Here is a 26,532-nt window from a genome sequence, read left to right on the forward strand (position 1 = left end):
CTTCTGCCTCATGGGAAATTAACAAAAACTATGAACGGGAGTCAGTGGAGAGATCAAAGTTACTTTCTGCTCAAGGTTGAAATATGCCATAGATTTCACTTATGATGTCAGTGAATTTGAAAGATACATTCTAATGACGTGAGAGCGCTGCTTTTCCACCAGCATCAAAAGTTATTTAAGGTTTTGTATGTAGCAATGAACTACAATGCTCAATGGTCGAGTGAGAGCCAGCATGTGGGACAACCTCTACAGGGTCACAGTGTTTAACCATCTAATGTTTGCTAGCTTCAACCTTTGATCGTTGAGTATCTTTAGCATCTGCCTTAGTGCTGGAGCAGTCGGGTTCTGCTGTGACGTCACACATACGACGTTTGATTTGTATTACTTGCATTGTCACAAGCAAACAAATCATAAATTACATGACAAACAAAGTCGAAAACAACATCATTATTCATCATTTAAATTGAGGTACAACATATGGGCATGAGGCAAAGAGGAGCAGAAAATAACCTTTATCTCCCCATAGACTACCATTCCATTGTCATTTAGTTTAATAACAACATGCATACACCGGACTGTGACACACGAGAATGTGCCCTAACAACTCAACTAACACAATGTCACATGACTAGGAGCTCAGGTGACTTCTGTCTCAATTCACTCTCATGCAACCATCACGCAATAATTTCACCCCCAAAATTATATATAAAAATGTTGGGGGGAGAGGTTTAAAAACCTATTTCGCTATACTTAAGAAAATTGGATTAATCGGAATCTAAAGTTCTTAAACACAGATCATTATTACCGTAACAATGTGTTGTGTAAAGTGGGAAAAAATGAAATAAAAAAATAAATAAAGAGAGGAGTGAAGTATTTTCATCAGACTTGTAATGTATTTACACAAACATTTTAATATGTCAGCACTTAAATTGAATAGAAAACTGCATTAATGATAGCATAGTGGTCAGAAGACATACAGTCGTGATACTTTCGGGTGACGCAGGCAAGATTGATGTCAGTGTTAAAACATTAATGGCTGAGAAAATATTTTTGGCTCTAACAACGTGAAGACAAAAAATATATACTGCTTTCATGGACTCCCAATGTCCACATGAGGTAAATGAAATTGGACAATAACAGCTAGAAAAAAATCACACACGCAGATTTGAAAATATTCCTTTTGTGACTGGAAAAAAATCTGGCACCTCTTTGAAAGTAAGGTCAAATAAAAAAAAAAAACGATGTCACGTCGAACTCAAACAACAGGGTGGTAAAGGGGCGCCATCTAAAGGCAGTTATATGTCAGGACAGCGTATTTGCCTGAAGTTCTAGGATATTCACGGGGAAATCACGCCTTTCTGGAGATTATTTTCCACATTTAAATAACCCAAACATCTTTATAGAATGTTGGTTTTGGTTTATTTGACTTCCTAGTTTTTCAAAATAACAGCGACATGCACCTCTGGCTTCAATCAAAAGCCTGGACTTATTGCCTCATTTTGTTAAAAAAAAAATGGAAAGAAACACAGGGCTACTTCCAGGTCACATCAGGCTGTTATGATTTGAAATCCCCAAATTAAAAAAGCCCAGCTACCACAGCCATGTCCTCCGTGTTTCCTTGTTCGAAACGCTAACACTTTATTCTGTAGCGGCACCTTTTGGCAAGTGTCCCATGGTTGGAGTGGATGTGGACCCTCCCACTCACTCCGCCAGTCCACTTTCTTCTGAGTAGACAACAAAGCGACCCCGACTCTCAGGGAATGGGCCTTAACTTAATGAAGCCAAGCCAAAAATACTTCCATTTGTAGTTCATTAAATACTTGTGGGGTTTGTAAACAATACAGCAGGACGTGTTTCCAGCTTCAAGTCAAGCAAAATTGAGGAGCAGCAGCCCGGTGCAACGAGTGACCCAACATGCTCTGATGGCACAAAACTCTTTCCTTGAGCACGAGCTCCTCTGCTCAGCCCAGACACTGCGGTGGTGAAACTTTCTTTGGCAGCTTGTCAAGAAACTAATTATGAGTCAAACACTGGAATCTGTACTTGAAGTAGAGGAGGCCATTTTTCGTGTGTGTGGCGTCTGAGGAGGCGGAAGGGTAGCGGAATTTGGCATAAGTCTTGTCACTCTCCGACTGGCTGACCCAGGGCAGCTTGATTTTGGTTGCGTGGTTGATGATGACGTCATCGCAGGAGCCGACGTGAAGAGATCCCAAGCCATCGATGAAGAACTCTGGAGTGTCAGATAACAGCAATATAGAGATGAAAGGTCAATGCTGAAAATGTTTCGATGACATCAAGCAGACACCGAGGCATTTATGACCTGTGGGGGGCAGTAAAGCACAATTGCTCTGTCTCCTCTGAGTAATTTCATTTATTCTTGTCTACTCTCATACGGCGCACCTCACTACACTCATATTACATTGTGCAATAAAACACAATTTTGCTATCTATATATTTTCCTCATTTCCATCTACATGTTCTTGGCTTTCCAGCTGAATCAAAGACAAATGACTAGTCACATTCAGGTCACAACTGTCTAGAGTTGGTCAGAACATGATGGCAGACTGTCATAAAGAACAATGGGTTCTGACACAAAATCCCAGTACTCACCCAGGTGAGCCACCCTGGCCAGTCGGGGGTCAAACCCGACCTGCTGGACCTTATCCGTGCGAGCCAGGAAGAAGTTGATGACCCCATCTGTGATGACGCAGTTGGGAAAGCCCTCGATGACGTGATGAAAGCCTCTCCTCATGTGCAAACAGTCCCCGTCCTCCTCTCCAGGCTCGATGGATATGGTCTGCCTGTAGGTGGCGGTGTAACCAGAAACCTCTCGCACCGCGCCACCCACCTGAAGTCACGCGACAGCCTCAGGATTTTATACATCGAGATAAGACGCACTCATCACCAACCAGATCCAGCGTGGTCCGCTCCAGGACGTCCACCAGCTTCTCCAGCTTGGTGTTGGCCGTGAAGATAAAGTCGTCGTCCACCCAGAGCACGTATTTGGTGGTCACCTGTGAAACGGCAAGGTTCCGTCCAGCAAACCAGCCCTGTGACAGAGTGACAGTTAGACAGTGGGATCATTGCCCTCCTCACAAGAACGTTCTCACCTTCCCAAAAGGCATGATGTAATGCTCGATGTAGGGGCCGCTGATGCTTTTGGGATGCTCACTATCATCCGCAATGACAATGGTGACGGTAGGATAGTACTTTCTCACGCTGTCGATGAGGTTCTGGAGCTTATCGTAGCGTAGGAAGGTCTTTGTCGCTATGGTAACCAAAGCGCTGATGTTGTACTCTGCATTGATGAAGAACCAGAGCACACGTTCACTTAAGATCCTGTTTATTGATTCATGGTGATGTTAAGGTCCTCTGCCGTACCTCCTTTGGATCTGGTGTTGTAGAGCTTGGGTGTGGTCTTATGACGTATCTTGATGATGAAGGTAGCTTGATGACCCTCTGAGTCGAGCTGCACTAAAATACACAATGAAAATGTCAATGTTAATGAATAAAGTTGTGCCAGGAGCAGATGTTTTTCACAGTTTGTTTCTTCACCAGCAGCCCTTTGGTCAGACTCTGGAGATGGAGGTCTCACCTGTGTCCACAGTGCTGGGATGGAACAGCGTGTTAGTGTAGGTGACGAATTGCAGCTGTCTGTTTAAGTTGGGCAGGAGACTGCTGGACAGCGTCATGCGCATCTCGCCGTCGCCTCTGATCCGGACGCCGTCCACCTCAGCCGCGACATTCAGCGTCCCCAGGGTGGCAGTGAGGTTCACCTGGGACAGACGGGGAGGAGAGGGAGCCTCCTGAGACACCTGACATGGCACAGGACTCCAAATAGATCGATTACTAAAATGTGTTTTCTTTATTCTACTCATGCAGCAATGCATCATCAAATAAATATGTGACACAAGTTTGGTTGTGAAACATCAATGTGTGGGCGACCAGAACAGGAAGTTTTATTTTTCCACTTCAAGTTGTGATGTGAAACTGTTCCCAAATTGGACATCCAGCTAAATATTAAATGGAGTTCTGTTAGCATGTGGCGTGGTATGAGTTAAGTACATTGGAACTGTAGATACTTACTGTGTGATGGTCTCTGGGAATGTCATGTAGAGCCAAACCTGGAAACATCAGAGCAAAAATGAATAAGCTGAGCAGAGCGTCAAAACAGCTGCGGTCTAAGTCTGTGGTGGACCTGAAGCAGCACGGGACATCGTGACCTCATACGAACAAAAGGCGCAGTTGTGGAGCGATCACAACAATTTTCAGGGCTTTTTGAAACCCCTCAAACAGAGTAACCGATTCATAGTGAATTTAGAGGAGCAGAGTTTCAACTGATTTCTTATCTCAGGACTTGCAAACTATCGAGATGAACTTCCTCTTGATTCTTCATAACTTCATGGGTTTGACTATACATGAGGCCAGTATCAGGACAGTTTGTGGCCTCAATAGTTTCCCAAGCTTCACTCAGGTGACCTCTAGTGAACCAGAGCAAGACTCAGTCATTGTTTTTCTCAGGAAGAACAAAGCGATAGGAACTTCCTGTTGAATGAGAAAAATGTTCTGTGCCGCCTCTTTAGCATTGTGCAGATATAACAATGTAACAATGATAATAATTATTGTCTTACTATTATTATTGTTGTTATTGAAAGAGATGATGACATTATTGTTATGTCCATCATCTCTTTCAATTGTGTTTTATGTTTGTCTGTATCTGTCCATTTAGAAAATAACTCAAAAAACTATGTCGGTATTCAGATTACATTTTCAGAATAGGAAGATGGGAATGGGCCATGGACCGCATGATTGTTGACTTTCCCAAAAGGGTAGAGTTTCATCTGGCTGTAGGAGGGTATTGAAAGTTTCATCATTTACTTGTATGACCTGTAACCACTGCAGTTCACACGTCCAGGGCTCTACAGAACTAACTTAGAACTTTTCTTCTTTTGCCAGGTACCTGCATTTCCAGCACGTTCCCTATCTTCTCCTCTCCATGTGTCCCTCCAATGCACTCGTCTCAACTCTTCTACTCCTCCTCACTTCCAACGAAAACCCGTGCTTCACCTCTGACCTACTTAACGCTGCTTCTTGTCTGTGTCAGATCATGACAGGTTTCACCAGTGTCATTTACAGTAAAGCTCCTCTCCTCTGCCATAGATCACCCCGTTCCACTCAAGAGTTTATTTTGCTTGTGGGTCTGGAGCATGTCCCGTTGGGGACGGCAACTAACGTCACAGCAGCCTTTGTTATTTCTTGTGAACAACGTCTACTTCACGTTATGGCGTCTTTAAATGAAGCATCTCACCTGGGATGATGATTGTTTTCAGCGGCCGCACCTCCACCCCCTGTGTTGGATACTGAAATGGATTGTTTGCCTCTGCAACCATCAGCACATCTGCAGAAGACTGCAACCTAAAAAAAAACTGATTATATTGACACCTGATTTTCAAGTTTAGAAGCAAAAGCTGGGGCCTATGTCGGTTTATTACTGTTGTGTAACGGTCTGCTTTTGTGGCCGACACAATGACCAGGTCTTGCCCTGAAGACGCTCTCTATTCTGCACCATTTACCTTTTCTGGAAACTCCTGAACTCTTTGGCCCGTCTCCTCTTGATTTCCTCCAGCTCTGAGGCATCGAAGGCAGTGTGCAGCGGGTGAGCTGACACCCGGGGGAATAAGAGTTGGGCAAAGGGCAGGTTCACTCTCCCGCTCTCACCCTCACACACGCATCCATTACGTGCCAGCAAACTACAGGAGCACAAATGAATGAATTAGAGCGATTTCAGGAAGACAAAGTGTTTGGCTTCTGGACTCTCTCACCTCGCCACACTCTCTCTCACATGTATTGGGATATTGCTGTATCTGTGATCCACCTCAGGCACTCTTTCGTCCAAATTCCTCTCGACTAAAAGGCCTTGTCTCTGCCATACATCCACTGTGGTGTATGTCCGTGTGGGCCATGAATGGATGATGGCCAGCACCAGTACGACTGACACCAGGACGGCCAACACCACGGTCTTCCTTAGCGAACGCATTCTGAAACCTGTACAAGACAAATGTCATTTACATTAGAGATGCAGCCAACGAACTAGCAGCTGCTCCACGTGTCCCCTCAGCATTGGAGCCCCCTCTTTGGACTCCACCATGACAAACAACTCAGACACTACCAACACCAACACACCAGGAATATGAAACCAGTTTCAGTATTTAATGTGGACCCTTGTGAATTTAACTCTGCACTCTGTTTTTACTTAATGGTTTAGTAGAGTCCTCACAGATTGTTATTGTCGAAAGCATGATCTACAAACATGTTCGGTCACGCATACTTGCTATCAATGCACAAGGCAAATCCAAACCATAACTTGAAATCAAGCTAAGCTGGTTCTGACACACCGGTTGTCATGTTGTTCCACATCACCCCATGCAAACAAGTGAAGAGAGGAAAATCATGAAAGAATTTCCCCTGATGGCATTTGAAGGCTCAACAAGAGGCACAAAAAACAGTGCTAAAAGTAAAGCGCTGCTGCAGACGCTGCTTTTTATGCTGAAAACATGTCCTGTTATCAGTTTGGGGCTCATGTGGGATTTCACAGGAAACATGGCAACGGCTCTGGTTTCGTTTCTAGAGAGAGGTTCTAAAGGAAATACAGTTTTTCACTGACAACCAGACTTCAAATGTGGTCCAAGTAAAAGCAGCGAGCTGATCAGAAAATGAGAAATATGTCGTCCGAGACTTGTTAAATCAACTGAGATGAGAAATCAGCTTTTCATGAAGTAAAAAAGCACATCTGTGAACTGTTAAGTCCTCTGCACTCCCTTACAGACCACTCCTCTGCTATTGTTCCCAGCTTACTGACAATAATGCATCTACTGTAAGCAGACTTCTCCACCGCGTCTGTTGAAGACAAAGAGTCTTTCTCCTACCTTCCAGCTGTGATGTGCATAAAAATCCATTTCCTCTCAGTCGGTCACTAACAGTTCTGCTGTTTCGTGTGATAGAGGTTGGGCTTCTGATCCAAGACACACACTGAGCTCAGAGGAGAGGCAGCTGGCTTTGTAAGTAATTCGATCTGACCAAACATCAAATCACTGAATCATGAGTGACTTGTGGAACCAGCATGCAATACCATAACCATCCCTCAAGTCAGTCACTAAAACAGTCGTCTTTGACCTTGTCAATAATAAGTTGGTGATAAGAAAACACGGGTCCAGCTCCTCTCTAAGATGGCAGAGGGAGAAATGTTTACATTCTTTAATGCTTAAGGACTTGAGACTAAAGTAGAAACAACACCGTGTGACAGAGTTCGGGGAAGTTATGACGCAAGAGCAGAGCAAGCAAAATCTGCTCATGTCAATCATCCAGCGTCATGGACAGAGATAATGAGAGGTGAAGGAGGGAGAGAGCAGGCAGGCGACAAGAAGCAGAGTTAAGATGCTGAGATTTTTCATTGGAAGCGACTACAGGCAAGTTCAGATACAAGTAAATCAGAGAGACACCTCATGTAGAGAAGAGTGGAGAAAGATATGGAACTATGGAGAGGAAATGGTGGACATGTTGGAAGAAGAATATTGATGGAGGACAGCCAAAGAGGTTCATGGATGTGGCAAAGCAGGACTTGAAGAGGAGTGGTGTGACCAGAGAGGATGATCGAAGTTAGGTGAAGGACGAGGGCGTGGATTTGCAACTCCAGAAGTGAAATAAGTGCTAAACGCCCCTTATTATGAGTTCTCTTTAATTGAAACCCTTCCTGCTTTTTTTCATCTTATCCTTATTCGTTTGGATTATAAATTCTGCATTTAATTTATTTTTATTAATAAATTGCATAATACATAACAATGTGCATCTTTCGGCTTAAATTTTAGGTTGAATCATTTTACCTCTTATTTACAACAGTTCAAATGATTTTGCTGTAAAATATGATTAACTGAAGTGAGAGTTTCAGTGCCGTTCATACAAGCCAAAGTCATATTTACCGTGCTGCCTCTACCCGGTCAGTGAAGCTGTATCCTCTGTAGGCATGTCCAGAAACAGTGCAGATAGTTCCAGAAACCAGCAAGTGCCGTCTCCATCTGGAAATCAAAGCAAGAATCAAATTTTAAAAATTCCCATTAAATGATGTGGATCAGCAATTTCTGGGTGCTACACAACATACATTAATAGGAAACAGGAAGTACAAGTTTCTGTTTCAGCCTGACTTATCTGAGTTCTGTTTCAAGTTTGCCCTTGTTTGCCCTTTTTCTTAAGAGGATTCTCCCACTTGCTAGAAAAACACGGTGGAAGGTTATGGCCTTGGAATTGATGAAAGCTGTTGCTTCAGAGGTTGAGATTGCAGAGGACATTTCTGGAGGTTTAGGACGAACAAATAAATAGGAATCATATAAAGTATTCACAGGTCAAATATTTTATGAATGAATATTTCTTTCATTTTATAAAAACTATATGCACAGAAAATACCTATTTTGTCTTAAAATGACACAAAACTAGAGCTTTTAAATCAGAGGCCAGTTAGAGTATGTTAGCTATTTTCATCTTGAAGCTGAAAACATAAAGCACTGATCTGAATCTGAAACTGGTTTTTATGTCCGCCCCATGAAACGTAGCATGTCTTCTTCCTGGAATGTAGACATGCAAGAAAAGATTTCCTGTAAAGATCTTCTTCCTTGCACATTTCCCAGCATAACTTGCAACAGAAAGTCAGCATCCTTCACTCATCATCCTCCTAAGTCACGCCTATTCCCTCCATAACCACATTTATGAACCACTTTAGTTTTTAGGTTCTTCTTACGCCTGGTACGTCCAATCCAAACATTCTTGTTCCCTGTCTCTCCTCTCTGTGTCCAACCCATCTAACCACTCAGTCTGTATCCTCAGACATCTCCACACAAGGAGCCACCCACATGTTCTCATTCTCATCTTCTCTCCCTTGCCAACCTGAGCATCTTCACATCTTCAATAACACAAGATGCTCAGCTTCTTGTCTCACCAACGCATGTCGATGCTGATCCACAACAGAAAAACATTCATCAACTTTCAAAAAAGATTCACATTTGATGTTGCTGCAATCTCTAATCTAATAGCAGCAGAAGGACAGTCGCATCTGAGATGGAGATGTTGCCCTTTTTAAAGACCCCCCAAGCCACACCCCCCTGGCAGCTGTCTATTGACTCAAATACTGCATTTTTAATGGTGATGAGCTGTGATGGAAAAACATCTCCGGACAAAGCAAGTGGGATTCAGTGATTGTGAGAGTGAGCAGGGCTAATTTACTTAAAAGGATGCGGGCCTGTGGAGGAGGAGGAGGACACAGAGGGATGGTGGACTCAGATGCAGCTGGGACCCTCCCAAGGTCCGACACTGTGCCCCCTCTCTGCCTGAGTCAAAAAAAAAATCTGTTGAAATTGTATTTGCTGACTCTTCGGGATTAGTCACTATAACTGACCGAGTCATCATTCAGTCCAGGAATTGGACCAGAGCAGGAGGGTTCCATTCCCTTCACGGGCCTATGAGCAAATATAACGTTCACTAAACTGGAGGAGAAAATCGAACCAACACGGACGTTTTACAAATGTTTAAATGCGTCCTCGTTTTCAGTCAGTCGTTTTCATTGATAAAATATAAGGCTATGGTTTGCAGTGGGGTCGAACTGGGCGATAAATAAGGGGGTCGAGACAGTCCATTCAGGCCTCATCATTACTGATGTCGAATCTAAAAAAAACAGGCAGCTCACCTTCATCCAGGCTCACGCGCAGAGAGATGCTCGGCTCCGGACGGCGCGGCGATTTCCCCCGTTCCTCGTCGGCTCTTGCAAATGGAATGAGATGAGAACAAGGGAGCTGCAGCAGCGGCGGCGGCGGCGGAGGACGCTCCCTCCTGCAGCACCTCCTCACTGGAGACACGCGCACTTCCACTGTCCTCACCGCCACCTGAATGGCGCGGGCGTCATCTTCATGATTTTTCCGTCCAAAAACACCGCGTCTGCGTCGCTAGTGTGTGGGTTTGCTTGGTGCGTTCACCTATCACACGCCTTCCACGATCAGATTATCGTGCTCAGCGGCATGGTGTTATGAACCGTTTGCGCACGTTTGGCTCCTCAAGTGACTCCAACCTCCTGATCTGAACATTGAACAGTCAACATAGACGATTCCTTGTGTGGTAATCACTGGCCGCATGAGTGTGGAGTGAAGCCTAATTCGTTCTCTAATAAGCTATTTGGAGCGTAAGGACATCCACTGACCCCGCAGTTACCAGGTGAAGACGCCCATCCAAGACGTCGCTGGCTCTAGCATTGGTTGACGGCTCTTTGAGCCAATAATAACGCAGCGCTTCTGTGGCAATAACCAATCAGAACAGGCCACTCAGTAGCGAAATTAGCCAGTGTTTATTTTGTCCCTGTTCACATAGATTTAAAACAAAAACAAAAAAAATCCACTGGATTAACTGAAACTTTATTTGTTTTAATGCTGATCTTAAAGCATTTTACCAATTTCACTACTGACTGTTAGTTTAACTGTCTATAACATTAACAAATGAGAGAGCTATTCTGTTGGTAAAGGAATTAATGGTTTGTAGACATGTATTTAATCTCTGCTGCTAATTGAGAATGATTTACCTAAAACTAAATCAAACACCATTGTTACATTTGAGTGTTCAATAAAGTTGAGGAGGTGGGGGAAAAGGGGGTTCGGGAAGTGAATCCATCATGGCAGCCTCCTTGAAACAGCAGCTGATAAGATGGTGTGTTTTTCTGTTGACACATCCGCTCTGCACGGCGGCGTTCCTGAATCTGGAGGAGTTAAACGACATGAAATACGGGATTGAGATTCTTTCCAACCCTGTTATTATGGGACAGGTAAAAAAGAGTCGTCCATTCGAGCTGATGGTTAGCTTAGCGAGCTAGCACGCTACCTTCAGTTAGCCTCATGTCAGAAGTGGCTTTGGTATGAAAATTATTGTCCGAATGATAAAAATGACACGTTGTCCTACGATATATACGTGTAAGAAATCTATAAAATCCTGTCGTTTCCGTGTGAGTTTGCCATCGTCGCTGACAGCTGTCAACAAACCATAGTTTCGTATCACCCCCTCTCGTTAAGTCGTCCAATTGTCATCGAAAACACAAGTTTGTCCTGGGTTTTTGCAGTTTATTCTAAGTTTTCAATTGTGTTTCTTGGCGCAGACTAAGACGGAGGAGGTGATGATGGTGTCCAGTAAGTACAAGCAGTTGTATGAGTGTCGGCTTCCAGCCCAGGCAGTCCGCTTCCACCACGACTCCGCTTCTGAGTCGGACTTTCTGGGCTACGATGGTCCGGACATTCCTGACCTCCTCAGTGCCTTGCAAAATGCACCGTGTCTGGTGAAGGTCAGTATTTGCCAATGTCACATTTCGGCTCGCTCAAACCGAGATATGCATTTTGACGTGTCTGCTAAAACTTTATCTCATGAGGCACCCAACCACATTAACTGACTTCTTTTAGTGAGAAGAAAATGCAACTCTGCTTAAAACTAAATGACAATTTTGTCAAAACCATATACATTTATTTTCTCTAAGAATAACAATTCGTACTTGAAAACGTTCCCAGTCTAATTCTGCTTCAATTCCTGACTATACCTCTAAGAATGTTAAACTGTCTACCCTATACTAACGCCCAGTGTTTTTGTCCACTGGAGCTTATCAGTGTGAAACAGTCGTGAGAAATTGCTGCCAAGTACTTTTGCACATTCACATGTGCAAACCTCCCTCCACATGCATCGAAAAAGTGGGAAGGAATTGTGCAAGTGGAGGAAGCAAATGAAACTTTACATATATATTTGCAATGTATTTGTATATTTACATGTATAATATCTAAATGAAACACCCTTATTTTGATCATGCATTGACATAGTTCAGTTATATCTAATACATTTCTAATGCAATGATCACTGTTCATTATTTTTCCAGACTAAAGACTGGTGGACGTATGAGTTCTGTCATGGCCAACACATCCGACAGTACCACCTTGAAGGTCTTGTTATAGTCCAAAATAAACTAAACTTATTTTTGTGAAAGCAAATCAACACATTGTATATTCCTCCACAGACACAGATATCCGAGGGGATATTCTCTTTCTTGGTTATTATGAGTCTGAATTTGACTGGAGCAGCGAAATGGCAAAGGTAAACAGTGTCTGGTTTACATGGTTGTTGGTGTGTTTATATTTAGTCATTTATATTTAAACACAGTGAATCTATTTTAAGTTGTATGAATGAGTCTCATCATCTTTCCACAGTCCTCTAAACAGCACAAGTTGAGACGTTACCACAGTCAAACTTACGTCAACGGCTCCAAGTGTGACATTAACGGAAAGCCAAGAGAAACTGAAGTCCGTGTAAGTCGTTTGAATAAAAGAATTGGATATTAAAGAATGTCAGTCGTAGTTACATGATGACCTGACAGCATAATCCTGACCATGATCTTCTATCTCTGTAGTTTATGTGCGAGGAGGGATCCAGTGACTACATCGCCCGAGTGGATGAGCCACAGTCATGTCGCTATGTGCTGACTGTTCATACCAGTCGCACCTGCCAACATCCTCTCCTGCGGCCGCTGTCCAGTGCCAAGCCCCAGGGCATTGTGTGCCAGCCGGCTCTGAGCGCAGAGCAGTACATGGACTACGTCAAAGCACAAGTCTGTGAGTGGCTTAGCTCATAAATCACAATATTGAAAGATTGCTCCACCTAGATCCGGGATTGGCCATGGCATATTCAGCTACACTTTAGTCTTTCACATTTTATATTTCTATCCCTCTTTTGTCGTTTCTGCCCTCCCCATTCTGTTGCAAGCTGACACAAAGCGTAAAGTAGAGCAGATCTCTGAAGAGCTCAGGACGCTGGATGAGATCTTGGCAAGTAGTGCAGGTTCCAATGCTCCAGTGGAGGTCACTGCAGAGGAGACTCCCCCTGTAGCAGCACTGGACAGCTCAGAAGCTAAAGGTGCATTCATGGTTCGATTCCTATGGTGATTGAATTGATTTTTTTGGAGGCATTGAGTGTAAAACTGGAATTTCCTCCTTTGTGCCTCAGATATGTCAGATGTCTCAGAAGATGCAGTGTCAGAAGAAAGCTCTCCCTCAGAGGTCAGTCTGTTAAAAAAAAAGAAAAGCAGTGATCATCACAACATGTGATCTCATGTATCAAACTCCAGTGTAAAACATTTTCCAAGGTTGTTTTGTATGTCACTGGAGTTTGTGAATTTGATCACTCCATATAGCAGCAACTTTGTTCTTATTATTTCTGACTTATTATTTCTGCCCGAAATGTACTGAAAGAGCATGAAACTGCTAAAATACATTGTTTCAAATTGGAGTATATCGAATATCATATTTAGTCCTGCAGAAATTTTAACAGAAGACTCACAGTAACGTACCATGAAATTAGAAGTGCACCAAAGTTTGGAATAAAGAAAGTCATGACTGTGGCTGCTGTTTTTTTTCATCTTTTTTTCTGATATTTGTGTGCACAGATTAGTTACAGGTCTCAGTATCTAAATTGCCACTAAAAATGACACCACTTATGAATTAAAAAATACAATTATTATTATGATTTGTCTGTTTATTTATATTCTATAATTATTTTCATTTTTTCACTCAAACCAACCTCTCTTTTCTTGTCCCACTGCAGGTGGCAGATGATGGGTATTCTGACAATGAAGTCACAGACGATGGTGATGATGGTAATTTGTCTGCTCCTATAAATAAAATAATATCCTTTTTCACATTCTCTCTGCACTGATGAAAAATTCCACTCACTGTGGGACTCTTTGTATTTTTCTTTTAGTCGAAAAATTCAACTTCAAGATCATCACCGACCCAGCAGACCTGTTGAAATTTGTCCAGCATCTGAAAGAGAGCAACAGAAAGGTGGGTTTGTGGCTCGCTTGTGCTTATCTTAGCCTATCGTCGCTTACTACTGAATCCCAACAATTTCTGTTTTAAAGAGAGCACAAAGTGAAGCGAAAGATCATGCAGAAGAATCGACAAAAGAAAAGATTACAGGAAGAAATACGGAGGAAGAGAAAGATGAGGATGAGCAGCTCTTGAAAGAGTTTGAGGACGAGATGGCTGACCTGTCTTTGCCATCTCACAAGACGGAAGAGATTAAAGAAAAGATGCATAAGGAGTTTGACAATATTATTAATGAGGTGATTGACATTACACAAACACACACACACACACACACACACACTCTATCCTTGTGGTGACTGCTCATTGCTCTAATGCTTTCCTCAGCCTCTCATCCTAAACCTATCCATCCAAAACAAATGGCCTTAACTAGGGATCTTTAGCAAACTTAAACCCAGTTACAATGTACCTGTTATTTTTACGTTTCCAACATCAAATTGAGGCTTACACTTGAGGGGGCCGGCAAACGTCTCCACAAGTAGGTAGGTGTATTTCCAAGAAATAGTCCCCACAAGAATTGCTGTACAAGTAAACACACACACACACACACACACACACACACACACACACACTCAACCTGAGTGTGAACCTTTAACACGTGTCTCCTGATTTCTCCCGCAGGCTCAGCAGGAGCTGGAGACCGAAGGATTAAAGGGAGAGTTTGATCGCACCCAGGCAACGCAGACACTTGAGACCACACTCGATAAGCTTCTTGATCATTTAGAGGAAAAAGATGTTGAGGATCCAGAACAAAAAATGGTCCCAAGAGTCAGCGACCCTACGAGGGGCAGCCCCAGCCTGGCTCCAAAACAGCCAGGTAAGACAGCAGACCTTCCTACAGGTGACCATGGGCACGATTTGACCCTTCCCACCCTCATCCATTTAATCAGAAGTCCACATAGTAACACACACCTGGAATCCATGCATTATTAGAAGTGGTTTGTGTTTCGGATATGTTTTTTGAACAATGTTAAAAACGACTGCACATTAATTACTTATAAATAAAGAAGCCGCAAGTCACACGCGTGCAGTCGATGGCCTTCATCATGTGGCTCTGCTGATTGGTTTTGAGGTGAACTTGTTGTTTGTCCTTCTTTTGTCTCGTCACCCCAGACCAAGCAGCTGATGACCAGGTTAAGATCAAAATTACTAAGTATAAGACGGGCGGCAGCCCTGATGGGGAGGTCAAAGTTCAGGAGATGGGCGAAGGAGACCCGCAGTGGCAGCACATAAAGGACGTGGTTAAGGAACAGCTAGAGAAAGCAGGACTGAAGGCCGAAGGTATGAAAGGGAGTGTCTCAACCACTTGCGGCCCTCTTTCTCTTCTGTTGCTTTCCGTGTACAGCATTGCACCTTTCCTGTCATCTTCTGAAACCAAACTATATCCCAGGTCTTTGCTCACAAAACAATCTGACAACACGATTGATAAAAGATAATTGTAAGCTTGCACAGTTGCATTACATACCCAAAGCCAATTGCTCAAGTAGCGTCATCCATCCCATCCTTCTCCCTGTCGCTCTACACCCCTTTCAATTTCAACAATGAACCATTACAGCATCTTCAACGCTGTGTGTATATAACCAACCTATGTGTTTCATTTGAAGGAAAAATAGAAGTGAAGATTCTCACGCGGAAGAGCGCAGAGGAGGCGGGTGACCAGTGGCTGACTGAAGAAGACACCAAATCCTTCAGGGAGCTGCTCATAAATCTCCTGGTAGGGTTGATCACTTGGCGCTTACCTGTACCTTACATTCACCCAGGTCTTGGTCTGTTCTATTAAATGGGGTAACTGGCCATGACTTATGTGATGGTTTCATTTGTACCTTACATTCACCCAGGTCTTGGTCTGTTCTATTAAATGGGGTAACTGGCCATGACTTATGTGATGGTTTCATTTGTACCTTACATTCACCCAGGTCTTGGTCCGTTCCATTAAATGGGGTATTCAGACTTTTCATCAATAAAGCAACAATGGAATAAGACTTGTGCAAAACGCTTATCAATCTAAATCTAACAAATGAATCAAAATAGTGTTTGCATTATTTTTTCATTACGACTGCAACTGAAATACAACTTCACTGTTGTATTGTTTGTTGTCGTTCAGTTAACTATTTTAGTAGAATTTCTTGTCTCATAAAATGCATCGGAAATTGAAAATAGATTTTGAAAAGCATCGAGAATCTTGAAATGGAATGTGTTTTGAATGATGAGACACAATCGACTTACATTGTTTGCGTGAAATGTAATTTCACATTATAGCCACACTTATTTTTTTTCTCATTTAGTTTTCCCGTCATATCAACACTGTGTCATTAGCGTATTTCCTTGGGCTTGATAGCTCCTCACAATGGTATTTAATTGCCCGCCCCCCATTCTCCGCTGTAATGAATAATTTTAAAAACAAAAAAATTGTATTCAATGTCCTCTAATTTAGGGATTGCAGAACAGTGTAAGGTGTCATATTAAGGCTTTGGCTCTTTCAATCAGGAAGTGATTTTCCTTTTGACTTTGCATTTTTGTTTGCAAGTTACAGTGAAAACACAGGAAAGGGTGTGGTGAGCTGAAGTCTACTACAGTTTCTTTTCATCAGCTGACAAGATTATAGGTCGTCATGGGTAGTATGAAGAGATACTTCCCTCTTGACTCATGGAGTCCATTTGCTGCTTGCTGCTGAAGTCAGTTAAAGTAGATCCAAGTTAAACGTAAGTCTTTGTTTGCATCACAGACAGGAGGAACTGAAGAAGTTTACAAGGAGCAGAAGCGACAGCAGGAGCTGGAGAACAACTATAGGTTTGTGTGGGGAGACTCCCAGGAGGAGTCACAGTCAGCCAGCACCTCAGAGTCGGACGACGTGGACGTGTGAGCACGCTCGTCCTCTGGGAAAGTGGACTCCTGTGAGGAGCGGCGAGAGTGGCGGCTCCTGGAAAAAGGGTCCCTGTGGCTCAGTTATTGCTATTAAACACGGCTGATAGCTTGATAATATGAGCTCACTGTTTGCACATTCAGAAGTTGTGTCTGTGTGTCATGAAAAAGGCAATATGTGTCTTGAGAGGACACCGTCTGTGTTGCACGATATAACAAAAGCCACTTGTCAGTTGAATGACATGGCATTTCTCCCCTTCATGGGGAGCCAGGAAATCTGAGCTGTAGACCTTACTGTTATTGAGTCAAAAATTAATTTATTATGTATGGCTTTTGTCTGCTTTCTTCAGGAAGTGGGCCGTAGTTCTTTGATGTTTCATCTTTTCCAAAAGGCTTTTAAAGTTGTAAAAGTATTTTTGGAATAAAAGACCCAAAAGTTTTTTTTTTTGGAGGAAACTTTAACCGTTTTCTGAAAAGGGCTGAATTTGTATTGTTTTGTGGCTGATGAAGTGTAAATATGTATAAATGTAAACGTCTTTTTTTTTTTTTTTTTTAAACTTGATGTCGCTTGGTGAAATCAGATCAGCCTGACCCTGCAATATTTTTATTTTTATTTTTAAATGAAACCCACAAACACGTTTCTGGCATTTGTGAGGTGTTGATGTTCAAGATTAACCAATAAAAGCAATAGTGCAGTCAGATTACCTGCAGAAAGGTCGACTCTGATCAAGGTCTTTTCACTGTGGCATAACGCATACCTCACTCACATGGCTCACAATTGGGAATGATCTTCAAAAATGCTGTTGTGTGTTTGATTGGCAGCTCTCAATTACTTCACAGACTGGTTTCACTCGAAGGTAACTGTCTCTTTAATAAGTTTAAGTGTTGCAATACTCACATCTTTGGTTTGATGAAGTCTAAGCTCCACTTTCATGACAAATATCAAGAAGGAAAGTGGTGAGAACAATTGTCTCCTGATAGTATTCACTTATCATTTGGGTATTTACTGATGTATTTAAAAAGTTGGATAATGTTCAAACTTCAGGTCGGTACATTTCACTGATGCTGAGACTCAGTCATAAGTGTCAAACACAAACATGAAAGGGTTTATTTTAGTCATGTAGACTTGAGTGATTTGAAATTTGAATGCAATTCAAACTTAGGAAATGAAAATGCTAATTTCCAGCATTACCTTGACAGCATCTCTCATGCAAAGGGATTGAACGTGGATTATTATCCAAGAAAGAGAGGTGACATGGAGAGATGGATAAGATGACTGGTTTTGTTTGTGACTCTTCTAAACATCGTTTTATAAAAAGCTGTTTAGAAGTGTCACAAACCAGTCGTCTTATGATCTTGTTATAACAAGATCATTTGAACTTGACAGTTGTGAACGGGGATTGACACTGGTGCTGAATCCATGTTTGTGGCATGAGATGACTTTGTACTCAATATTTAATCTAGCAGGTGTGTCTGGTCGTACTGTTGACTGTGGGTGGTGAGAGACGATGCATGGCAGCTGTGGTTGTGTTAGCGCTTCACAGTCTTGTATTTGTCTTGTACTAACACAGGTTGAACTTCAACATTCAGCTTTCAACATCAGCTGGAAATCAGACTCATTCACACAAGCTGTCTGGTGACATCACTTGTTTTAGCTTCTCAATATTAATACTTGCTGGTTCCAACCCTTATCAAATGTGAGCCCGCTCTTAGAGGGATCGGTGGATCCCCTTTTGGATCTGTGCTTACTCTTCCAGTGCCAGTTTCCCACTGAAGCATGACCAAACTAATTTCACAATTATTATTGTTGTATAATTAATGATATGGTTTATAATTTATTATATGAATATCATCTCGATAATCAAACCTGAATATATTTTGTTGTATTTCATATAAATTTGGTCAATGGAAGAAATGTAAAATTAGAATTGCATGCATTTATGATCAACGCAGGCAATAGAACCGAATACTGAAGAAAAAACGCAAAAACTCTTGTTCGTTATTCTAATCTATTTGAATTCAACATGCCATCACAAATCTAAAAATTGGTATCTAAAGTGTCAATTCCCATCACTTTGCCGGAACCCGGCACAGTTCTGATACGGAACGTCAAAATAAAACCCCATTAAAATAGCACAAAACGTTGTCCTTGGTTTTCAATGAAGACCAACACACTGTATTTGCACGAGCGTTCCATTATCACGTTTTTTTAAAATAAAAATATCTTTTGAACGGGAGTAAACGGATTTCTTATGACCGGAAGCGGCCTTTTCATGACGGAAGTAATACGTCAGATCACTTGAACGCGTCTTGGAAGGGTTATTCTTTTCCGCTTTTAGATTAGTCTTAAAACTATGACAAAAGGTTTGAATTTTTATTAGTTTCTTTTGCCCGGTGGTCTGTGGTGTTATAGTGTGGCAGCAGCATGCTGTCACTGTCGCTTATTGCTAACTTAATGGACAAGTAAACATTTAACGCCTGCTAGCTAGCAACGTCTGTGGCGTTTTGTTGCCGTCATAATTCAGTTTTCTTCGGTAACGTGTCTCGCTGATATCGATATTGGATTTCCTCGTCACACACATTAACAGGCTGCGGTGAAACGTGTTTCCGACGTGGACGTATGTTCGTGTGAGATGTAGCTTTCGGGGACCACAGCTGCTGCTATTATGACGGTGGTAAGACTGGTAAGTCGTGTTGAACCACTCCTCAAACAGGGAGTGACATATTTATTCCTGTCGTCCGAAGTAAAAGTTACCCTGCCTCGCTCGCGGCCTGTGTAGTTGAACTGTCGTTTACTGTTCAGCAGCTGCCCAGTTGATCGACCGACGGTGAGGCACCAGGTCCAGTATGAAGGCGTTAGGTTCCAGATTCTCCTTCTACGCGGGTTTCGCGGTGGGAACCTTCACCCTGTACGTGTTTCTGCGACAAATGTGGTTTGAGAGGTCCATGCAGGCCAACAGCTTCGACAGACATCATGACTCAATGCTGGAGGAGGATGATAAGAACTGGAAGAAGGAGAGATCGGCTCTCTTCAATCTGCAACACCCGCATCACACAGGTGAGGTGATCAAATGTCAAAGGGAAGTTTAGAGCACTGCGTTCGTGGTTTTTTTGTTTGTGTTTTTTTTCCTAATAGATCAGAAGAGTTTGTTGCAAGTTAAGTAAACACTGTCACTTCCAGCTATTACTTACTTTGGAAAATATCCAGCAATTTATTGAATAATTTTTCCTTGTGGATTTATTGTAGAAAATCTAATGATTACTGTCATCATCATATGCAGATTATTTATTCTAAAAGAAGACTACTCAAGAGAATGCAATGAATCAGTTTTAAAACAGACCCTCACATTTTTGGAATATTCAATGTGTCTTGTTAGAAAAGTTAACAGGCTGATCGAGGTCATCATTGTTTATCAAATCTAGAAGGTAACTGTTAAAATCTTGTATTTATTTTAAAGTGGATTGGATAAATGGCTAAATAAAAACTTCAATTTATTTTGACTCTCATGTCTGCAATATTTGATGCAATCTTTGAGGAAAAACACAGTGAGTAATCATTGAAAACAACATTAGAGGTTAAATAATTGTTAAGCCAGTCTGATAAGTGTTGGACCTGTAAAGAGTAGAACATGTTAGTGTCTGCTACATGAATCAATGAATGAGGCTAGTTTTTGGTCTTAGACACCAGGACCATTTAAAGGTGGTTCTGGGAAAAAAACAAAGGCATCATCAAAATTGAAAGTATTGCACATGAGAACTAGAATGTACAGCTGGTGATGTACATTTTTAGTGTCCAGTGTTTCCCCCACAATGCTCCAGAGGGGGACGCTGCCCCCCAACGGCACGGTCTGCCTCCCTGGAAGACATCATCATGTCTTGAATCAATGGGCGGGCTCAGAGACAAAGGCAGTCACGTTACACTGGCCTTTCAAGTCTTTCACATTCAGCACGTGACACACTCCTTTCTGTGAAAGTCGCTCATGATTGTTGCACATATACATTGAGCAAATTTAGGATCGAGGAGTGACACATATATGCGGTGGAGATCTGCGTGCACAGGAGAGAAACAAAAGAGATGGACCCTGGTGATTCCGTTTTCAGAGACTACACACTGATCAGGAATAGTCTGTCAAAGAAACACATTTGTCCTTCATTTTAACCTCAACAACACAATGAGGTAGTGCTACGGTGGCCGCGAGTGGACAAAATTTAAGTCTCACCATTAACGGATTTGTGAAGTCCATCAATCTGTTTGAGAAAGAATAATTAATTAGGATAAAATTGTAAAAGCTGTTGCCTCAAATTCTTTAATGTCCAGCATTTTCAACTGTATAATGTGACTTCAATATCAAGCAGGAACACTGTCAGTTTACTTGTATCTGAAGATTCTAGACATATATTTTCAATATAATGTATTATTCAGTTAAACATTTAATAATTCTATGCAGTTCATAGAAAATGTCAATTATGCAAATTGCTAAATTCCCATCGCTGTTTAAGAGTTCATAAACTATTAAAATGGGCACCACAGCTTACATTGACCTAACGCTGGGTCCCCAGCCCTTTCCAAACACAAAAACCTGGGGGAAACCCAGGAGTCACTTTGTTGTGACCTTGTCTGCCACAATGTGTGAATTTCACTTGTTCCTCATCACCATCAAAAGTATTCATTACTTACAGTCATGAGTGTGCTGCTAGGTTGGACAGCTTGTAGTGCTGACTTGGGAGTTCTTCCCACGGCTATACTGCACTTTGCCTTTTAAACAAGAAACTAAAGTGCCTTTATGAGGCAGTCAATAGGTTAAGTGTAGTGTCTTAACAACACTTGGCTTTTTTGTTTGGCCTGTATTGTGTTTGGATGAAGCCTTTTATACATATACCTTTATATAGCTTTTATACATATTTTTTCCTTTTATACAAATGATGTGTTTCTTTTTATATATTCAAATTACAGAACAGAAAAATATGCACTTTTATCAACTCTCGATTTTATTCTGCGAGTTACAAAAGGCTTGTAACATGGTATTTCATAAAATCAAGAAGCCCAGTTTCCTCTAATAGTGAATGCCCGTTCTATAAGAAACAGTAGAGATTCGAGATTAAATGAGCTAGGACTTTATTCATCCCTTGGGAAGACTTCCTCTGGGAAATACTCCAGCAGCATAAAGGGGATAGCTTTGCAGCACACCGAGTAATGAAGATATAAGCGGCGACGTTGCTAGATAAATAAGTATGAAATATCCACAAAAAATATTATTTTTGTTACTAATGATAGTATCTGGTGATTCATTAAACTAGAGACTACATGCATGAAACCGGTTTCTCTCTGAAAATCTCTATAGAATATTTTAAGTATATGTAAACACTTGTTTTGGTAGCTGAAGTCTATCTCTTTTGCTGAAGTTCCTCGTGTACTGTTGTCCCTCCTTTATTGTCATGCTGCATCATGACAAGATGGTAGTTTCCTTAAATTTGCAAAATGAGCAAATATGGTACTGAGAGGCAAAAATGCAATGCGAGGTAACAGGAGGTTACAGGGAAATTGTAATGTAGGATAAGTATAGAAAAAATGTTCATATAGTTTTTATAGCCAATTTATATGAATAGATAGTGAGGTGTCCTGGAATGATGCCAGAAGAGTCTAATTTTGGATCGTCTTTCATTGGCACCAGTGGAAGTGTTGTTGATGTTGAGTGTTGATGTTCTGGATATTAATATATCAACACGTGTTTAAAACCAGTCTTCTCTTCCAGGCGAGGACAGCCATGTTGGGGATGAGCTTTACAAAAAGGTGCGGGTCCTCTGCTGGGTGATGACCGGACCGGCCAACTTGGAGAAGAAGGCTCGGCATGTGAAGGCCACTTGGAGTCGGCACTGTAACGTTGTCGTGTTTATGAGCTCAGTCGACGACCCGGACTTCCCCACTGTGGGTTTAGGAACCAAAGAGGGCCGCGACCAGCTCTACTGGAAAACCATCCGCGCCTTCCATTATGCCTACGAGCACTACGGACATGAAGCAGATTGGTTTCTCAAGGCCGACGATGACACTTATGTCATTGTGGACAACCTGCGTCTGCTCCTGGCAAACCACACGCCAGAGGAGCCCATTTATTTTGGCCGCAGATTCAAACCTTATGCCAAACAAGGCTACATGAGTGGCGGCGCCGGCTACGTGCTGAGCAGAGAAGCTCTGCGCAGATTTGTCGATGGCTTCAAGAACAAGGTGTGCACCCACACTTCGTCTGTGGAGGATCTTGCCATGGGCCAGTGCTTGGAAAAGGTTGGGGTTCTTGCTGGAGACTCCAGAGACACTCTGCACAGGGAGACCTTTCACCCATTTGTTCCAGAGCAGCACCTCACCAGCAGGTTTCCTAAGAGCTTCTGGTATTGGAGCTACTGCTACTACCCCATCTCAGAGGCAAGTTTCATGCTCAGTCAGGCGTGTGTGGAAACACGTTTTGTTTGACTAGAGGACATGTTTGCTGATGAGTGACTGCAAACATCAAGTCACTCCTATGAATCTGAACAAGCTAATTCTAGTGAAAACGGAACACACAATCTGTTTGTCAGATCTGTTAACGCAATGACCTTGTTGCCGTCTCTCAGTGCAGCTCTGCAAAATTGCTCTCATTCATGTGTGTCGACTTCCCAAGAACTTCTTTTTCTCAGTGGTAATCTGTTGAACATTTTACCACCTGCCAAGTGCCAAACATTTGAGGATTCTCCACTTTGATACCGGTACTTTGAGAGGCCGTAGCTTGACTGTTGGGGAGATGAAGATAAAAGGAGAACTTGAGTAGGATGCACAGTTGGGGATGGGAGTCAATTGACTCATCCAATGTGTATATGGTGATGCAACCAGGCCACGGCCATAGTCAATACAGTACATAACGTTTTTAACTGCATCTGCCGCTATTCACACTGTGTTCTACCACGGCTACCACTGTGTCAGCCGATACGCCCATTTTTTGTTCTTGCAATTGCATCACAGTGTTGAATAAATCCAGAATGAGCTTCTTGTGGCGCTGTCATGGCGAACAGACGCAGCGCTGCCGTCACTCTCTGACCCACTGCAGGATCTCTATCACAGCGTGAATAATACTCATCTGAATCTTATTCACTACCTCGTTCTCTTGCTTTGCTCTGCTTTTGACTCCAAAACCTTAATAGAAACACATGCACTGTAATGTTGCTCAGATTGAAGTTACAGGTGTCCAGTATTTACATCAGGCTCTGTTTGCAGATTGGCTTGTATAAATTCTGTGATGCTGCACTTTTGCAACAAAGGGTTAATATTTTGTTTCATGTCAGCAAAATCAACCTTTTTTAATGCATGTAAATTAGAGTCACTTCTTATTATCAAACTTAAAGGGCTAAAAACCAGCGGGTGATTCTGCATATACTTTTTAATCAACTGACAAGTTACAGTGTTATAACCATCACCACAAAAGCTCTCAAGAGGGTGGTGGAGAGGTAATAAAGGTCTCTCCCCAGGCTCAAGAGTGGACTAATCTCTTTTTGTTTTATTCTTCTTCAGGGACCCAACTGCTGCTCAGACTTGTCCATCTCCTTCCATTATGTGGGTGCTGCCCAGATGTACCTACTTGAGTACTACACATATCACCTGCGTGCCTTCGGCTATAACTACCGATACCAGCCGCCACTGCCGCCTGGCTACAACTTTGAACGCGCGAACTCCGGCGATGCACCTGATGGGAAAAAAGACTCGCAAGAAAAAGGAGCGTCTGAGGTACAAGTGGTCGTCGGGACTGAGGCAAAGGTGGAGGATGGTCCTGCTCCGGCAGTGGGTCGGGAGGCTGCCGCCGCTGCCGTGGCCGCTGCTGGATGATGACTCTGCTGATCATTAGTAAGAAGGATTGTGGTTTTAGTTTGTTAGTTTCTGAAATCTCTTTTTTTTTACCTTGGTAAGCAGGCAGTTTAAATCTGAGGGACTTTGGGGCAACTTGGACCATGATTATGTTTTAGATATTGTTTTAATCGACCAAACGTTTCCATCTTTTATCCTCAGTGCCGTTATTTGATCATTTTTCCAAAAGTGACTGCACCAAAACACGGTTGGCTGAAATTCACGCCTTAACTTCTGTCACCAAAGAATAGGAGTGTTATGTGCTGCAGCATGTCCCAAACCTTGAAGGGAGGATGCTGCCCAACTCTTCTCTTCCTGTTTCTCTTTACTCTAAAGAGCGCACTAACAACATGAAGGCTGACTCCTGCTTTTTTCTGTCTGGGAGTTCATGGAAATTGACGCAAGAATTTGTAATTTAAGCACCTTAGCAGCTAAACGGGATTCAGCCAGAGCGAACACGATTCTGTTCATTAAATGCTCATTTGAGATTCAAATTATCGTCTGAATTTAACATTTTTTTAACTTGAAAACTATATTTAGGTGGAAGTCTGATTCATGTGAGGCAGAAGAAATGACTTCTCCAGGTTTTGGAATGTTAGACCAACCGCTGCGTTGCGAAATGAACAGATACAAACTTTTTTTCTCATTTTTATATTATTTTTAAATCGAAATGTATTTTTAAAAAAATCCATATACTTACATGTTTCTTCATTTTGTATTGATGAAAATCAATTGTTGTTTGACAAATTAAGGCCATGTGAAGAGGACGAATGATTTAGCTTTATATTTGATTAATAAAAGTTAGGCGACTTTCAAATATACCAACCTGTACTGTACATGTTGTGCTGACTGAAGAACCACTCAGAAGTTGGTGAATGGAAATCCAAACTTCACCTGGCCTTGATCTTGTACTCGCCCTCTCTTGTGGTCAGCAGACCAATCAAACCACTGCTTGTCCTGAGGCTGCTGCCAGGTGGTATTTCAGCCAGAGGCACATTTATCATGTATGTTTTGCCAGTTATAGTACTAATACTTTGCTCGAATGACTGTTTGTTTTTGTCTCCGGCCTGTGACAATCGGCTCCACTCTTGTTTCACTAAAGGGAAAGGTGTACAGATTCTATTTATATTTGTATTTATGTTGCCGTTGACTTTTTTTTTTTCTGAGTGAATGACTTTGCAGTGATCTGTGTACAGGAGTGGTATTTTAATCACAAATAAAAACATATTTTATTTTACCTTGTGGATTATTGCCTATTCAACTCATACGTTTTAGGTTGGAGATCGTACAGACTTTGCTTTTGGTTTATCCCCTATAAGGCATCACCTTTCTCTGGGTACTCATAGAACTGGAGTTACATCCAGATAACTGGTCTTTCTTTGATATGGCAGCTGCCATGTTTGACTGTAGCACTAACAAGCTCTTCCTGTTTCAGTTAAATGAACAAGAAATGGAGGGTTAGAAACTCATGGTCGACTATAGACGGGAATCAGTTCAGTTTATTTCCAGCTGGCGAATATTCTTGGGCTGAACCTGTACAAAGTTCAATCCATGCGTTTGTGGTTTATACACCCAAGATTCAGTCATGCTGGTGACCTTTTATTTAGGATACTTTGGTAACTAATTTTGGTTTTGTGAGTCATTTAGAACCAAAAAATACATTTAAATCAAATAATTTTCCAAGACCAAAGGACTTCTTAATGTCACCACAAGGGTATTTGTCTGTATTGTGGTATTTAAGAGTTTTGTAATGTGGCAGTAATCTGTAATTTAAATTTTCTGGTTACAAATGTATTCATTTGTAGTTAAAATCAGGACAAAACTGAATGAGAAATGATGGATCATGATCAAGTCTCATAGACA

General features: G+C 42.0%; 2 protein-coding genes and 1 long non-coding RNA gene across 12 annotated transcripts; 1 reads left to right on the top strand and 2 right to left on the bottom strand.

The window, feature by feature from the left end:
• Positions 1 to 873: 873 nt before the first annotated feature.
• Positions 874 to 10,181, bottom strand: b4galnt1b (beta-1,4-N-acetyl-galactosaminyl transferase 1b). Of its 2 annotated transcripts, XM_053867507.1 has the most exons (12): positions 9,731 to 10,181; positions 7,977 to 8,072; positions 5,823 to 6,045; positions 5,574 to 5,750; positions 5,309 to 5,415; positions 4,087 to 4,124; positions 3,596 to 3,776; positions 3,382 to 3,474; positions 3,111 to 3,298; positions 2,910 to 3,050; positions 2,611 to 2,848; positions 874 to 2,230 (listed from the first exon to the last, which is right to left on the bottom strand). In XM_053867507.1, the coding sequence occupies exons 3-12, from the start codon at positions 6,035 to 6,037 to the stop codon at positions 2,013 to 2,015; spliced, it is 1,596 nt and encodes a 531-aa protein (XP_053723482.1). In that variant the 5' UTR covers positions 6,038 to 6,045; positions 7,977 to 8,072; positions 9,731 to 10,181; the 3' UTR covers positions 874 to 2,012. The 2 variants fall into 2 exon arrangements, with proteins under 2 accessions (XP_053723482.1, XP_053723483.1); XM_053867508.1 differs by lacking the exons at positions 7,977 to 8,072; positions 9,731 to 10,181 and adding an exon at positions 6,927 to 7,039.
• Positions 10,182 to 10,522: 341 nt separating this feature from the next.
• Positions 10,523 to 21,589, bottom strand: LOC128760606 (uncharacterized). 5 transcript variants are annotated; one of them, XR_008414849.1, is made up of 6 exons: positions 21,481 to 21,589; positions 21,023 to 21,050; positions 20,585 to 20,658; positions 13,788 to 20,508; positions 13,636 to 13,726; positions 10,523 to 13,121 (listed from the first exon to the last, which is right to left on the bottom strand). It is a non-coding gene; the product is annotated as an uncharacterized LOC128760606 (long non-coding RNA). The 5 variants fall into 5 exon arrangements; XR_008414850.1 differs by lacking the exon at positions 20,585 to 20,658 and having other exon boundaries at positions 13,788 to 13,877; positions 21,481 to 21,548; XR_008414851.1 differs by lacking the exons at positions 21,023 to 21,050; positions 21,481 to 21,589 and having other exon boundaries at positions 13,788 to 15,685; positions 15,764 to 20,508; positions 20,585 to 21,016.
• Positions 19,070 to 25,877, top strand: LOC128760605 (glycoprotein-N-acetylgalactosamine 3-beta-galactosyltransferase 1-B-like). 5 transcript variants are annotated; one of them, XM_053868130.1, is made up of 5 exons: positions 19,108 to 19,166; positions 19,391 to 19,486; positions 19,606 to 19,860; positions 22,556 to 23,220; positions 24,340 to 25,877. In XM_053868130.1, the coding sequence occupies exons 3-5, from the start codon at positions 19,650 to 19,652 to the stop codon at positions 24,649 to 24,651; spliced, it is 1,188 nt and encodes a 395-aa protein (XP_053724105.1). In that variant the 5' UTR covers positions 19,108 to 19,166; positions 19,391 to 19,486; positions 19,606 to 19,649; the 3' UTR covers positions 24,652 to 25,877. The 5 variants fall into 5 exon arrangements, with proteins under 5 accessions (XP_053724102.1, XP_053724103.1, XP_053724104.1 ...); XM_053868131.1 differs by having other exon boundaries at positions 19,142 to 19,166; positions 19,609 to 19,860; XM_053868127.1 differs by having other exon boundaries at positions 19,070 to 19,486.
• The last annotated feature ends 655 nt before the right edge of the window (positions 25,878 to 26,532 follow it).

Source organism: Synchiropus splendidus, chromosome 6 (genome assembly GCF_027744825.2).
Source record: "Synchiropus splendidus isolate RoL2022-P1 chromosome 6, RoL_Sspl_1.0, whole genome shotgun sequence".
Lineage (NCBI taxonomy): Eukaryota > Metazoa > Chordata > Actinopteri > Syngnathiformes > Callionymidae > Synchiropus > Synchiropus splendidus.